This window comes from Phodopus roborovskii, unplaced genomic scaffold (genome assembly GCF_943737965.1).
Source record: "Phodopus roborovskii unplaced genomic scaffold, PHOROB, whole genome shotgun sequence".
Lineage (NCBI taxonomy): Eukaryota > Metazoa > Chordata > Mammalia > Rodentia > Cricetidae > Phodopus > Phodopus roborovskii.
Window position 1 is genome coordinate 46,618,906 of NW_026126517.1, and position 16,217 is coordinate 46,635,122.

The 16,217-nt window shown below is 37.3% G+C and overlaps 1 protein-coding gene across 8 annotated transcripts in view; it reads left to right on the top strand.

The window, feature by feature from the left end:
• Sltm (SAFB like transcription modulator) overlaps nucleotides 1-16,217 on the top strand; it is a 45,484-nt gene that overhangs the window by 18,455 nt on the left and 10,812 nt on the right. For 4 of the 8 annotated variants that reach the window (XM_051197900.1, XM_051197901.1, XM_051197904.1 and 1 more), the window contains 9 exons: nucleotides 6,340-6,367; nucleotides 7,661-8,129; nucleotides 8,773-8,822; nucleotides 11,190-11,308; nucleotides 13,378-13,527; nucleotides 14,063-14,166; nucleotides 14,277-14,440; nucleotides 14,869-14,954; nucleotides 15,335-15,498. In XM_051197900.1, the coding sequence (XP_051053857.1) occupies nucleotides 6,340-6,367; nucleotides 7,661-8,129; nucleotides 8,773-8,822; nucleotides 11,190-11,308; nucleotides 13,378-13,527; nucleotides 14,063-14,166; nucleotides 14,277-14,440; nucleotides 14,869-14,954; nucleotides 15,335-15,498 (1,334 nt within the window). The remainder of the gene's footprint in view (nucleotides 1-6,339; nucleotides 6,368-7,660; nucleotides 8,130-8,772; nucleotides 8,823-11,189; nucleotides 11,309-13,377; nucleotides 13,528-14,062; nucleotides 14,167-14,276; nucleotides 14,441-14,868; nucleotides 14,955-15,334; nucleotides 15,499-16,217) is intronic. The other 4 variants (XM_051197902.1, XM_051197903.1, XM_051197906.1 and 1 more) reach the window with 1 other exon arrangement.

Sequence of the window (16,217 nt, forward strand, 5' to 3'; positions counted from 1 at the left end):
AAAAACTAACTCTTTATTTTCTATTTGGTTATCAAGTAATATTATTTATAAAGGAAAACCAGGATATGTATTTGATTTTCCCCCCTTTTATTCATCAAATTTCCAAAATAATGAGCTAGTTTATCAGCACTTTCAGCAGTATTAATGAGCTTTTGATTTCTTTGCTTTCTGTCTTTTTATTTCAGGCTTATGAACTTAATATAGTTATGTATGCCAGTCTGTTGTTATCCTTGAAGTTGAAAATGTTCTCACTTTTTGTTAGTGAACAGTTTTAGCTATCTTTATTTTTGGTGTGTATAAAGGTGGTCTGGTTTCTTTCTGCTAGACCTACATGTAGCCATTGCTTCATTTTAGTGGTAAATGCTGTGTCAGGACAGCAGTCAGGGTGATAGGTGTTCACTGCCTCTGAGTTGTTAATTGTTTCTAGGTCTTTTCTGTAAATAATTTATATGGATTCTTCAAAGTTATTCATTTCCTTTAGCTCATATTCTTAGGTACAGTAGCCTTAAAGGAATACACCATTACCACCAAGGCCATTACTGAAAATTATTTAAGAACTCCCCAGTTGGTTGTAGCATATCCTCACTAAGGATGAACATGTTATTGTATTGCACATCAGCTCTGCCCCCAAGAAGTAGATCACCAACTGAAATATTCAGTTGATTTGTTGCATCTGATTTTAATTATTAATTTAAAAAACTTAATCTAACATTTTGGGATTCTAATCATATACATATTTAAAATACATTTTACATCAAAGGTATGAAATGAGATATTTTAAAAAAGTGTCTGTGTGGTTCCCTGCCATTCCTTTATTAGTAATTTAAAAAAAAAAAATTCTTGCCATAGCTTGGAGAGATGTCTCAGCAGTTACAGAGCACTGGCTGCTCTTCAAGAGGCCTTGAGTTCAATTCCCAGCACCCACATGGTAGCTCACAATCTTCTGTAATTGCAGTCTAACTGTATGTAGTCCCATAGAATCTGATGCCCTTTTCTGGTGTGCAGACACAGTTGGATAAAACACCTGTATAAATAAAATACATTTAAAAAAATTCTTGACATAATCTATTTCTTTATAAAATACAACAAGAATGATGTTTGTGGGAGGGCAGTAACTCCAGTGTTAACTGTGTAAACCTTAATTCTTGACTTGAAGTTTAAGTCTCTGGATGAACATTTTCTCTTGTTCTGTTCTACATAATTATAGTACTGTGACATCAAGCAGATTCTCTTAGTTTGAACATTAAAAATCATTGCTGGGGATGTAGCTCAGTTGGTAGAGTGCTTGCTTACTAAGTACAAACTGTTGGATTTGACCCCAGCACCATTCTTTAAAACAAACCCCTCCTTGCCAGAATGGTGTGTTATTCTAGATGCTAGCATGAACATGTACAATTAGTGTTTCTTTGGAGAGTTGTTTGACTAATTTGAAAATGTCATTTGCTTGAGAATTTTCTGAACATTTTTTTTTCTAGAATGTTCTTGTTAGGGTTTTAAATTTTAAACATTTCCTCTAGTTTCAAGAAGGCTTTAGTAGCTGGGTTTAGTGGTACACAACTTTAATACCAACACTTGCTAAGTTTGAGAACCTGGTCAATATAGGAAGTGCCAGTTCAGCCAGAGATACATAGTGAGATCCTGTCTCAAAAACAAAAGAGGACTAGAGAGACTTAAGAGCACTGGTTGCTTTTGCAGGGCATCTGGGTCTGGTTCCCAGCAACCACATGGCAGCTTAGAACCATCTGTAACTCCAGTTCCAGGGGTTCTAGTGCCCTCTTCTGACCTCTGCAGGCACCAGACACACATGAGGTACACTTAACACATATAGGCAAAACACTTGTACCTATAAAATAGAAATGAATAAATCTTAAAAGAGAACAACAGAAAGAGCCCATGTAGTGCTCTAAGATTATGCCATGTCTGTTTATCTGTTTACCTGTATGCATAACACTTCTCTAATGTGAGGGACTTTACCTTTTCTGGGGTTGGGGGTGGGGGTGGTTAGGGGAGACAATAAGATCTGTGTATTTCTCAAAGCATCTGCTCTCTTCATAAAGTTAATGCCTCTTTAATCTAGTGCTTGCTCACTGTTCGTAGAGTTTTTGTTTTGTTTTGTCAAAGAGTTCTTTTTATACCTACTACTTTTATTTATCCTTCATGCTTTTTTTTTGTTGGTTTTTTGAGACTAGGTTTCTCTGTGTAACAGTCCAGGCTGTCCTGGAACTAGCTCTGTAGACCAGGCTGTCCTGGAACTCACAGAGATCTGCTTGTCTCTGTCTCCAGAGTGCTGGGATCAAAGGCATTTGCCACCACTGCCTGGTAACCATTGATACATTTTATATCACGTGTGAGTCTACAGAATAAAGTCTAAATGGAGGACATCACAAAATAAATTGTTTTAATGGTAAAAATCAACTAATTACTTGGATCTTATGCTTAGTCTTATATTCTTTAAAGATTATATCACATCAAAAATTAATCACATATATGTATTTTTGTATTTATTTATTTATTGTGTGTGTATGTGTGTATGTGTTAGATCAGAGGACAACTTTGTGGGAGTGATTTCTCTCCTTCCATTATGTGAATCATTGGGATCGAACTCAGGTCATTAGGTTTTGATAGCAAGTACCCTTACCTGCTAAGCCATCTCTGGCTCATTTATTTGTTTGTTTATATTACATCATATTCTTTTCAGTAAGTAACCCCACACTGATAAGAGTTTTCTAAGCTCTGTTGAATTTAAAAGTCCTTTAAAAGAGTAATATCTTATAGTATATTTATTCAGCAGCTATTTAGTGCTTTTTTCTTTTGTTTTGGTTTGGTTTTTGTGACAGGGTTTCTCTGTGTAACACTCCTGGCTGTGCTGGAACTAGCTCTGTAGACCAGGCTGGCTTCAAATTCAATGCATACGCCTGCCTCTGCCTCCCAAGTGCTGGGATTAAAGGTGTGCACCACTACTGCCTGACTTAATTAGTGGTTATTATGGGCTTAAAATATGTAACATATGCTAGCTCATTGCTGTTTCCCATAAAGCCCAGATTGTTCCCATTTTTAGCTGGATCATTTTGTTTTTCTCACACTGTTTAGCACATTGTCAGCTAGATGTCAGGCAGTTACTGATGTAAGATAATTTTGAAGGCTTATACAGTCAGACTGAATATAGGTCTATTTATTTACCACATAGACATATGTATATCATAGACTAGCCTAAAGGATGCAGTAGAATGTGATTAATTGAAAAGTTTGTGTGAGGCTTGGTTTGACTTTTTGCTGTTCCCTGGGTATGGGAACAGAAAGGAGCTTTATGTTAAGTTTTTGAGCCTTTAATCCCAGCACTCAGGAGGCAGAGGCAGGTGAATCTTTTGTGAATTCTAGGCCAACTTGGTCTGCAGATCGAGTTCCAGGACAGCTAGAGCTATACAGGGAAATCCTATCACAAAAAACCAGAAAAACAAACAAATAAAGAAAAAATAACAACAGCAAAAAACCAAGTATTGCTCTTACAAAGGACTAGAGTGCTAGATTTAATGCCTCTGGCCCTGAGGGTCTCTGCACTCATTCTGCACATGTATGTGCATGCCCACGTACACGTGTACACACACACACACACACACACAGTAAAAAAGAGAGCTTAAATTTCAGAAAACGAAGTAGTTTAGCAGCATTTCTAATAAGCAAGAAACTACAGCAATGGCTTTTCTGTCTTTTTTTCATAATTTCTTTTTTTTAAAACAGCAAATAATTTGGACTTTTTTTTTTTTTTTTTTTTTTTTTTTTTTTTAAGAGACAGGGTTTCTCTATGTAGCCCTGGCTGTCCTGACAGTTGCTCTGTTGACGAGGCTGGCCTTGAACTCAGAGATCTGCCATCTGCCTCTGCCTTGCCACCTACCACACCCGGCCTAATTGGACATTTTTTTCATTCAGCCTATCATGTCACATCTTGACTAGAATAGCTTGGATATGGTGTAGTGTTGGTGCTGCAATAAATAATTCATTGTGATATTTCATTAACTCAAGGTAAATTATAATAAACCATACTTGAGTTTGAAAAGAAAAAAATACTCAAAATTTAAGAATAGCTTATTGTCCCTTTGCTGTCACCACCAGCCACTTTTCAAGTGCTGTGCATTAGTTGTGTAATTAAAAGTTCAGAGGTAGTGATTTAATTTCTTTAATTTTGAAGTGTGTGTGTGGGGGGGGGAGAGGAGAGCAGAGAGAGAGAGTGAGTGCTACAGCATGTCTGTGGAGGTCAGAAGACAACTTGTGTTAAGTTAGTTCTTTCCTTCCTCATGTGTGTCCTAGATGTTGAACAGGTTGTCAGGTTTGGTAACAAATGCCTTTACCCACTGAATCATCTTGGTAACCCTGTGTGGAAGTTTATTATATTCTTGGGGACTAGACAAGTAGCTCAGTGGTTAAGCATACACACTGTTCTTTCAAAGGACCGGAGTTTGGCTCCTGGCATCCATGTTGGGGAGCTCATAACTGCTTGTAATTCCAGCTCTGAGGGATCTGGTACCTTCTGGATTTCAAGGACAACTGGAGTTCTTTCTCTCTCTCTCTCAAAAAAAAAAAAAAAATGAACTTTAAAGTTGAAAAGAAGTTATAGTATGCAATATTGGTACACAGACTGATAGGATTTATATTGCTATTGATTTATATAACAAGCATGAGGTCCTGAGTTCAGATCCCCAGCATCCTTCTAAGAGCCCATTGTGATGCACACCTGTTAACTCTGGAGTGGTAAGGTGTGGATGATGAGATAGGGTAGGTAGCGCAGATCCCTGGAGCTCTCTGGCCAGCCAGCCTAGCTAACTGGTGAAATAGTTCCAGGTTCAGTGCATGTGTACCAACACACTCTTGTGCATACACAGACACAATGTTATGGTTGTTAATCCACTGAAAAAATTTAGTTTTGAATTGAAAGTTTTGCTTGAAATTTTCTTTCACTGCTAGGCAGGAGGAGTTGGTCAGGTCCTTCCTGGACCTGCAGCATCCAAGTCACCTGGAAACCTGTTAATTTGTGCACATCCTTGAGCCCTGTTTCAGACTTGCAGAATCAGAAGCTGTGGGACTGGTGCCGGCAGCCTTTTGAAGAAGTGCTCCCAGGCTTCATTTGTACATTGGTGTTTGAGAACCCTGCTTTAAGGCTTTGCTCATAGCAACTTTTCCAGCTTACCTAGAACCACCTGTTGCACAGTTTGTATTTTAAGCGTCATGTGTCCAAGATGTTCCTGGAAACATCTTTTGAGACAGTTGCACTTCCTTTTCTGAGATTTGGTAGTTTCTTAGAGAAACTACCTTGGTAATTCTTGCAGTGTTTTCTTAATAAAGATTTTTTTTCCTGGCTGCAGGCAGTAATTTAGTTACTGTCAAGCCCTTTCAATAATGTATTTTGCCTTAAAAAAGACAAAATTCCTCCTCCAAGTAAAACATCATCTTATTGAGATATTTCTGTTTTAAAGTTAGCACATAATTTTGGAAACTATCCAATATTTTCAATTATATCACTTCTTTTAAAAGATTATGCTGTTTGCTTTGGTTACCTATAGCACAAACACCATTTTTAAATGGGCCATTTGCTAGTATACTTGTGATGGCTTTGAACTCAGTTAACAGGTATTTTAAAAGAGAGTAACTTGGAACTGACTCCTGATAATTATTCCTGTCCCATGTTGAAGTGTGTAGAAAGGGAAGCAGGTTTTCCTTTTTGTTTTGTTTAGTTTTATTTTATTTCTTTATCATGCGTTCAGTCCATTGCAGATTATACTTTGTGATTCCTTAGAGTAATGATTTGTTAAAAGTATCTCTGATAAGCCAGTGCGATGGCGCAGATGGATGAAGGTGCTTGCTGCCAAGCCTAACCACCTGAGATTGATTCTTAGAACTCATGGTAGAAGAAGAAAACTAAAATTGACTCCTGCAGATGTGCTCATGTGGGTCATGATGCTCTCATTACTCTCCTCACTAAATTAGTATAAATAAGGTTCCTTTTAAAAAAATGTGAACTGAGTAACATAAAATAATCATGTTACCCTATTTATTGACAGCTTTTTGTTACAAGTAAGATTTGGATTATATTAACTAGTTTTGGTTACTAAAATGATATGCTTAATGGAAGTTTTATCTCCTATTTGTAGAATTATATATAGCAGAGGATGTGCTGTAGTTCTAAATGGATCTGAATTTTCTGATTGGAATATATTTTAGTGTGATGTGTATTTCTAATCAATATTTTTAAATTACCCACCAGTTTTATTTGACTGATTTTGTGATGTTATTGAATTGTGGTTCTCTGTGAGTTTATTTTACATTTGATTATTCTTTGAATTTCAGGATGGTGAGGAAGAAGAAAATGAGAAAGGTATGTTTGATGCTAAGTAGAGCTTCAAATTTATGGGCATTTAGAAAAGCTAAGTATATGAAAATAAACATTCCTTATTTGAAATCTTACTTTAAAATAGTTTATTTTCAAATTATCAATTTAGTGAATTAAGTTAGCATCTTAATTTTTCAATTGGTTTTGATTTTCTTTTGAACATAAGATATGTTCTGACTTAATAGTACATATCAGTTACTGTAGTGAATGATACCATTTTTCACTGTAGATTTAGTTTAATTTTAAAAATAACATTCAGTATACGGTAAGTAGATTCCGTCTTTAGGACTGACACTGCAGTAACTCATACGTGCTTATTGGAGTCTTAGTTTATGACTCAATGAATTTCTGCACCAGTCCTAAGAATGGTGAATGACTAGGGAACTGGCTTTTGTTTGCTACTTTAGAGCAACTTTCATATGATTTTCTGACATGTAGTGGCTTGGGAGAACTATCTTATCCAATACAATCACAGAGACAACTGTAGCAATACATGTGGTCACTATGAGGTTGAGTTCTTGGACAGAAGTCACATTATCCTACTTGGACTAGAAAGGACATGGAGCAGGCTCCTCAGCCAGGCAGAATAAAAAGCCCAGAAGCAAAGATGGAATAAAGCTACTGACTGAAAAATCTCACATACCTGAGGCCTTTCTCTCTGTGGGAAAGCAAGATATCTTTGCAAACAGTCATTGCAGACCACCAGGACAGGACGCAGATAGCAAGTAGCCACTTTCCTAGATGCCATGGAGTCTCATCTTCGGAGTCTTCTGTAGCAGTTTTGCATTCGATTCTGGACTACTCAGGGATTGAAGAGCGGAAAAAGATGGGGCTTGGAAATAATCTGAAGACTAATGTCCTCAGAGTGTGACCTTCCAAGAAGTCACCAAGGACCTCTCAAGGTCAGAAGGATTAAATCCCAAGATGAGCCGAACACTGAATAACAAACCTGCACATCTGTCACTCTACCGTGGAGGATAACAATTCTGATACCATTAACTTATAAGCAGAAATGAAGAACCGGCCGCATCTTGAGGATGGATCCATTTTCTCACTGTTGTTGTTTTGATGTTTGTATGTAGAGATCATTTTTTCCCCTGAAGAATAAGTGATCTTAGGTAAAGAATTGTGTATGTTAGTTAATTCCTTGTGTTCCCCCTAACCCTCCATCAGTGCTAATGACTGGCTTTATATTTTCTAGGTCCTATTCTAGCTTATGAATGTGAAATTGTTTAAACTTCTTGTTTTGCCATATTTATTCCTGTTAAATCCTCTTAGATATAGCAGGTTCTGGTGATGGCACACAAGAAGTATCTAAACCTCTTCCTTCAGAAGGGAGCCTAGCTGAGGCTGATCACACAGCTCATGAAGAGATGGAAGCTAATGCGACTGGGAAAGAAGCTGAGGATGACAACATCTCGGTCACAATCCAGGCTGAAGATGCCATCACTCTGGATTTTGATGGTGATGACCTCCTAGAAACAGGTAAAAATGTGAAAATTACAGATTCTGAAGCAAGTAAGCCAAAAGATGGGCAGGACGCCATTGCACAGAGCCCGGAGAAGGAAGCCAAGGATTATGAGATGAACCCGAACCATAAAGATGGTAAGAAGGAAGAATCCGTGAAGGGTGATCCTGTCGAGAAGGAAGCCAGAGAAAGTTCTAAGAAAGCAGAATCTGGAGACAAAGAAAAGGATACTTTGAAGAAAGGGCCCTCGTCTACAGGGGCCTCTGGTCAAGCAAAGAGGTTTGTTTTTCTATGTCAGTTCTTTACGATACTGAAATTCCAGCATTCAATAAGATCACGCTACATTAAGGGGGTGGCTTCAAGACCATGTACAATAATTAGTGTCTTATGATCCTGCCTAGAATGTTTTTGACCGTCATAAGTTACTTAAAAAAAAAAAAAATCAAGATCTTCATGATATGCAGTGTGTCCTACTGAGTGCATTGTCGAATTGTCAGCATAAATTTGGTGGTTTTTTTTTTTTATTTTTGGTTTTTTTTTTTTTGTTGTTTTTTTTTTTTTTTTTTTTTCAAATTGACAATTTTTGTGTTTTATTTTTTAAAACCCTTGTGATGGTGGTTAATGAGCAACTATCAGTTCTAAGAACACAAAATGAAGTCAAGTCCCAGTCCTGAAATCTGGAGAAGATGGCCATATATCCACTGAATAGAATTGTCAGAAAATCTAGATCTTCAGGCATCTTGGGCAAAATCAGTGCAAGAATCCTAAGGGAGCCATTTGTTCAAGTAGCCTAATAATAGGCCTTTGGAGTTATCCATGTGTATAAGTAGAACCCGTTTTTTGCAATGCTGTCGATATCAAGCTGTTTGGTTTTTGTTTTGTTTTTTGTTTTCAATTTTTTTCTGGTGATTTGCCTCTTTAGCTCTTCAAAAGAATCTAAAGACAGCAAGACATCATCTAAAGATGACAAAGGTAAGGAATATTTTTTTCTATTTATTCCATGATAACATCACACATTTTAAGCCAAAAGTGTTAGTTGTCTTTGTTCCCTTTGACTGTTAGTCTTCAGAACTTTCCTGAGAAGATACAAGTTTTGATAACCTTCAATTGGTGGTGTTAAAGAATTTACAGCAAACTCTGCTATTAAAAACTTTATCCTTTAGTTACTTTGTAAACTTGTATGAGGATGAGCATGAGAGATGGAAGAAGTAGTTTTAGTTGTGGTGAGTTTAAAACATCAGACATTGACCACATCCATTTCCCTTTTCTGTCTAAGATGAAACTTGTATCATAAATGTATTTGTATGTATTTGTGTAATCTATTATTTAGAAGAAAGGCAGTCTTAACATTTGGTAGTACTTCATTCTTAAAATTGAGATATACTTACATTAACACAGCAAGTTTACAATATTTAAATGTTTCAGAGTTCACTTCTTAATTTGACTGATTGTTGCCTTATATATTTTATGTTCCTGTAAGATCCAAGGAACAATTTAAGTTTTTTTCATTTTGTATTTATTGTGTAATTGTACATGTTTCTATGTTCCTTGAGCATATCCCCCCCATACTCTTCTAGGGGACTTATTTTATTGTTTCTTATTCAGTGCTGGCTAGTTATCTTGTGCCCATGAGCGGTACGGCTTCATCTTCTATACCTTTACTACGATGGCTTGAAGAGCATTTGTTTTCTAAGAAAGCGTCCTAAAATAGCATACACTGCACTTATGTACTGTCAAATCCTTAATCTCTCCTCAGTGTCAAAAGGATTTCATGCATTGCTATGAATTTTATTTTGGTTTCGTTTTTTGGTTTTTTGAGACTGGACTTTTCTGTGTAACAGTTCTGGCTGTCCTGGAACTCATTCTGTAGACCAGGTTGGCCTCACACTCACAGATCCACCTGCCTCTGCCTGAGTGCTGGGATTAAAGGTGTGTGTACCACTGCCTGGCACATTAGTTTGGTGTATGTTCCATTGCTATGTCTAATAGTTTGAAGTAATTATTGACTTGATTCAGTAACTATAATTGCAGTAACCCTGTCTTATTCAGTTTGGGTTAATGGATAAGAAAAGGTCTATCCTTTAAATTGAGAGACTTAGTAATTTTGATTAAGTAGTGCCTTTTTCCTTATATTAATTTTTTTCCCTATAATTGCTAAGTACTTAGGCCCAACTATTGCTGGTTACATGTAAATAACAAATTTCTAAGTTGCATCTCATAAAAGTAAAACATTTTGATGACTACCCTCAAGAATAGGAAAAGCCTTAACTTGGTTATTACAGTTTGAGTCATTTGTATTGTCTCTCCCTAAAAGCCTGCACTGAACAGCTTTCCAAAGGTTGGCATTTATCTCATATGACTAAAGCACTTTGGAAACATTTATTTTTTTGCTTCTTGCACGTGTGATGGCATGGCATTTTAGGAAGTGTTTTCTGCATCGCAGCACTGAAGGAAGAAAGCACTGTGGACACTAACTAGCTTTTGTGCTTCATATACTTACATGCGCGAAGCCATATCTGTGTGGAGGCAGTTCAGAAACAAGCAGTGATCATTTTCCTAGTCTAAGTTATTTTAAGGTCTCTAGTCTTCCTCTAATGATTGTTTCAGAAGGTTGTGTCTTATTTAGGTCTGAGTTATCCAACTATGTAGTTTCCATTTTCTCCTAACCTTAGAGAAAGGTTAGAAAATGAAGGTGGCTGAGTGTGGTGAGTTCCAAGTCAGCCAAGACTACACAGAGAAACCCTTTCTCAAAAAAGGAAAAAAAGAAAATAAGAGTGAATTATTAGAATGTTAGTTCCTAACTCTGGATCCATCCTGTTTTCATTCCCACTTGTCAGACATTCAGGGTCCATGACAGATGTCCACCCCTGGAGCAGTCTGCCAGTTGCCACAGGACTGCTTCCAGGCACCCCAGTTCAGTGTGATGTTTGGGTACTGATTATTAGCATTTTCTAGAAAATGTCCAAGATTTACTGGAATTTTCACCCACTTTTTTTTTCTTGTTTTTTTGAGACAGGGATTTTCTATGTAGCTTTGGAGCCTGTCCTGGAACTCACTCTGTAGACCAGGCTGGCCTTGAACTCACAGAGATCCACTTGCCTCTCCTCATGACTGCTGGGATCAATGGTGTGCACTACAACTTCCCAGCCATACTTTGTTTTAAAACTCATGTAACTGGGAGTGTATGAGCATTCAGATTTATTCTCTCACTGCTCTGATTGATTTTATAATGGTAAGGTTGTAAGAGTTTAGATATGTTAGGCTATGAGAATTTAACTAGAAAGGGTTTCATGATGGAAACCTATGTGCACTAAGCTTCTGGTGTTAAACCTATCCTAGGCAGCACAGGCTGTGCTGGTGGTAGCAGTGGGAGCTCAACCAAGAACATCTGGGTCAGTGGACTGTCTTCTAATACCAAAGCTGCTGATTTGAAGAACCTCTTTGGCAAATATGGAAAGGTACATCCTTTTTTACCCTGTAATAGTTTTATTATTCAAAATAATTATGCAAATGTATTCTGTATGCTACTTTTTAAGTTTTTAGATTTATTTACTTACATTTACTTTATAAATTAAAGTTTATTTCATGTGTATGAGTGTTTGCTTTTATGATGTGTTCCTGGTGCCTCTGGAGGTCAGAAGAGGCCCTTGAAAGTGGAGTTGGGAAAATTGTGAGCTGTCATATGGATGCTGGGAATGGAACCTGGGTCCTCTGCAAGAACAGCAAGTGCTCCCAATAGCTGAGCCATCTTTCTAGCCCTGTAGTATAGTACTTTTGTATCTCTGAGCCTTGGGTTATAACTTGAGTTCCAAGTCTATATTCATTTGAGCCAAGAACTGAGTTTTATTGTATTATGATGCAAAGGATCTAGAAGATGCTGAGACTTTTTGGTTGTCCTGAAAATGTTAGTTGGAATTAGGTAGTGGAATATGTAAACTCCAGAGGAAACAAATAATCCTGTTGTGGAGGTTCTCATCCACTACTGAGAAAAATGTAAAACTTGCTGTGTTTTATTCTGATCATGACCACCATTTTCAGTGGTTTCTAATACCTGCAAGAACCTGCTTTGCTAAATGACTTTCTACTTGAAGAAGTAAAAGCCTCTAAAGTCATTAAAACAGGTTTTTGTGACATTAATGGTGTGTGTGTGTGTGTGTGTGTGTGTGTGTGTGTGTGTGTGTATGCATGCATGCATGCATGCATGCATGCATGCATGTATGTATGTATGTATGTATGTAATAAGTCTATTTAAGTGTTGTGAAGAAATGTGAGGTGTTGATGAAAGGGCAGTTGTGGTACTGGACTCCCTAACAGTAGAGAAAGCAATTACAGAACACTGAGCCAGTGGCTAGTGTTGTTACTTCTTTCTACTTTAAGTATCTACTTATATTTTCATTCTCCAAATATGCATCATGTTTTTTTTAATTTGCTCTGCTGTTAGCTCTTTGAGGGTAGAGATCTTATCCTACTTTATGTGTACATGGTAGGTTTTAAATGCTTATTAAATTAACAACCAGTATTAGTTGTTAGAATGATAGTCTCAAAATCAACAATCAAATGTAGCATATGTTGTGTTCTGTTTCACTTATGTGCTTTTCAAGATGTAAAACAACAGTACTTTAATGTTGTCACTTGTCAGAATATAAACTGCATAAGAGTACCGTATACATGATGACAAGACTGTTACTTAAGTTTCTATAGTGCAAAGCAGCTTTTCTTAAAGCTTACATACATGAGGCCATTAATTTCCAGCAACCTTCAACCAAACACTGCCCAAGTTTCCTTTTTGCCATTAAGTTTTGTTCTCTTTTCAGCCCTGGATTAGTCCTGCTTTTCTTCTCACTCTTCATCATTCTCTAGAATTAAAAAAGGCACTTAGATACTGATTACTTTATAGTTTTTGTGGCCTAGTCTGAGGATATATTTTGCTGCCACTGCTGGACCCCCCCTCCCCCATCCTCCACTCCCCACTCCCCATTCCTTCTCTCTCTCCTCTTTTTTTATTTTTTCTGAGACAGGGTCTCTCTGTGTAGCCCTAGCTGTTCTGGAACTCACTGTATAGACCAGGCTGACCTCAAATGTACAGAGATCCACCTGCCTCTGCCTCCTGAGTACTGGGATTAAGGGCATTTTAATCCTGCCTTTTTCTTTTCTCTTTACTCATTTTGAATTTAAAGTGACTTCTGTAAACTGTCTACAGACATGTCCATAGTTTTCTCTAAGGGGTGTGCCCCTAATGAGAAAACTGCTCCAAACCAAATTCCTCTGTGCTTGTTAATTTTGTACTATTTATTTTCTTGATGAAACTTGTTTGTGCTGTATATTTGGGTGGAGGATGAGATAATTCCTTTGAATATTATAAGTACATATTATCAAGGTAGGTGCTGGTCATAAAAACATGAGAGGACAGAAGTACACCGTTAGTACATCTTCACTACCCTTTAATCTGAATGGTCTCAGTGATGGGTCTAGTCTGTTTAGGAATGTGTACAGTTGTAAAATTCTGAAGTATAATCTAATTTTATAGGTTTTAAGTGCAAAGGTGGTTACAAATGCTCGAAGTCCTGGGGCAAAATGTTATGGCATTGTAACTATGTCTTCAAGCACAGAAGTGTCCAGATGTATTGCACATCTCCATCGCACAGAGCTGCATGGACAACTGATTTCTGTGGAGAAAGTAAGTGTGACTGTTTATAAAAAGTGAGATGGAACAAGAAGGCTAATCTGAAAATCCAAACTCTAAAACTTTTTGAGTGTCATCGTGGTCAAAAATTTTGATTTTGGTGCATTTCAAAAGTTTTTAGTTAAAATGCTCAACAGGGAAAGTGGATACAGTATCTCTAATCTGAATCAGCAGGGAAAGTGGGTACAGATATCTGAAACAAAAATGTGAAAGTCTCAGTCCAAGTGTTTCAGATAAGAATAGTCAACCTGCAGTCTCAATCTAAAAATGTCTCTGTCGTAAATGGTGGTGTATGGCTATCTAATCCCAGAACTTGGAGGCAGAGGCAGAAAAATCAAGACTACTTTGGGCTACATAGTGAATTCCAAACCTGCCATGGCCATCCTCAAACTTAGAATCATCCTGTACCTGCCTCACAAGTGCTTGGATTACAGGTGTGTGCAGCTATGCCCAGCTCAACACCATTTAGGTAATGCAACTTTAAAGTTTATGAATTTTAAAAACATTTACTTTTGTTTAAACTTTTCAGGTCAAAGGTGATCCTTCTAAGAAAGAAATGAAGAAAGAAAATGATGAAAAGAGTACTTCAAGAAGTGCTGGCGATAAAAAGAATACAAGTGATAGGAGTGCCAAGTAAGGATTGATTGACAGCTGCCAGGTTAAGACTGGTTTCTGATAAACAGACTTCTTGTTACATAGCAAAAGTAGTTATTTTGTTTTCTTGTCTTGGATGATGTGGTCAGGACACAAGCGTCTATCAAAAAAGAAGAGAAACGGTCATCTGAGAAACTGGAAAAAAAAGAAAACAAAGATACTAAGAAACTAGAGAAAGATGAGAAGAGCGATAATGGTTCAAGTGGCCAGACTTCAGAATCGATGAAAAAAAGTGAAGAAAAGAAACGAATAAGTATGTCATGTGTTCACTCATCTTCTCAACTGAGTCTGCTCCTTGTTTTGAAGGACTGTTTTTCAAATGTTGTTAGAGCCTGTAGTAGAAAAAGAGGTTTTATAGACCAACCGTGTTCTTTCCTACTGCAAGGTCATTGTTCTAAGTAAGCTTCCTGTCTGTATCCTTAAATCTTAACTGACTTGGGTTTGGAATGTAGCAAAACAGAACAAAACAACAAAAAATTTGAGCAATGGCCACTGATTTTCAGTATCTCACTGAATTAGGATCTTTTGGTGTCATTTTGGTATTTGTTAATAGATTATGTTATTTTGATTTCTTTGTATTTAAGTAGAATAAGTTATTTATGTCAGGTGAAAATTCAAATTTATTTATGTTCCTTTTCAACAATACTTTGTTTGCTTATCTAAAGTATTTCTCTGTTTTAGGTTCAAAGAGTCCAGGACATATGGTAATACTAAACCAAACCAAGGGAGATCATTGTAGGCCATCAAGAAGGGGCAGATATGAGAAAGTAAGTCTGTTTCCAAAAGATAAAGAAATTTGTTCAAGTTATTTATGTGTATGAGCCTGCATGAGCTTATTTGTGCCTCTGGTGTGCAGGACACCCCCAAAACACACACCCCCAAAACACACACACCCCCAAAACACACACACCCCCAAAACACACACACACACACACACCCGAAGAAAGTATTGGATCCCCTGGAACTGGAACCACAGGCACTTGTGAGCTGGGTCCTCTGGAGGTGCAGTAAGCGTTCTTAATCACTGAACCCTCTGAGCCGCCTTTCTAGTCCCCTCATTTGAACTTTTAAAATGACCAATGAAAGCCAAAATACATGACCTCAGATTATTTTAACTTCTAGTCCTCTTATGGTTTTTCTTCTATAGGTTCATGGAAGAAGCAAAGAAAAGGAGAGGGCTAGCCTAGATAAAAAAAGAGACAAAGACTACAGAAGGAAAGAGATCTTGCCTTTCGAAAAGATGAAGGAACAAAGATTGAGAGAACATTTAGTTCGATTTGAAAGGCTGAGACGAGCAGTGGAGCTCCGAAGGTAGGAGGAGCATTTTCGACAGCTGACTGTATTGTCTGTCTTTAGCTATAAGCCAGCCTGCTAGAAACTGTATTCCCCAGAAGACTGATTGTTATTCTCAGGAAGTGAAGGTATGACTTAATGACTTCTTAAGTTTGCATAGCACTCCACAGTTTGCAAAATCCTTCTTAATCTGTTATCTCCAACTTAATTCTGTAAAACTAATTAAGCCCACTGTTTAGTACTAAAATACAGAGACCTGGAGAGGCTAAATGACTCTTCCAATGAGTGGCAGAGTTGGGACTCAGATCCAAGTCTCACTCCAAGTCCATTGCTCTTTCCTCTATTCCAAAGATGCTGCCATAATAATCATGTCTGAAAAGAGAAGATAATTCCAGATAGTATCAGAGTAAGCTACAGTGTTGATCTACTGTCATAGTATGGAAAACCTGCAAGGTTCTTTGCATTAGTTCCCAAGTGAAGGCTGAGTTGCTCTGTGAGATTTAATGCAGTCCCTACTCCTCATTAAAATAGAGACTAAAAGCAAATGCTTCCATTTTTAGTGTCAATATCAGCAAACTAACACGAGTTCATATATACATACCTGTTTTTTGGGTGCCACCTGAAATATTTCTTAGTGTGTTTTTAATCTGTTCAACCTATCCAGCACAGAGGTCACTGGAATTTCATCTACTCAGTCTCAGATGTTAGGAACTTAAAAGCTGCAGCTTAGGAATATA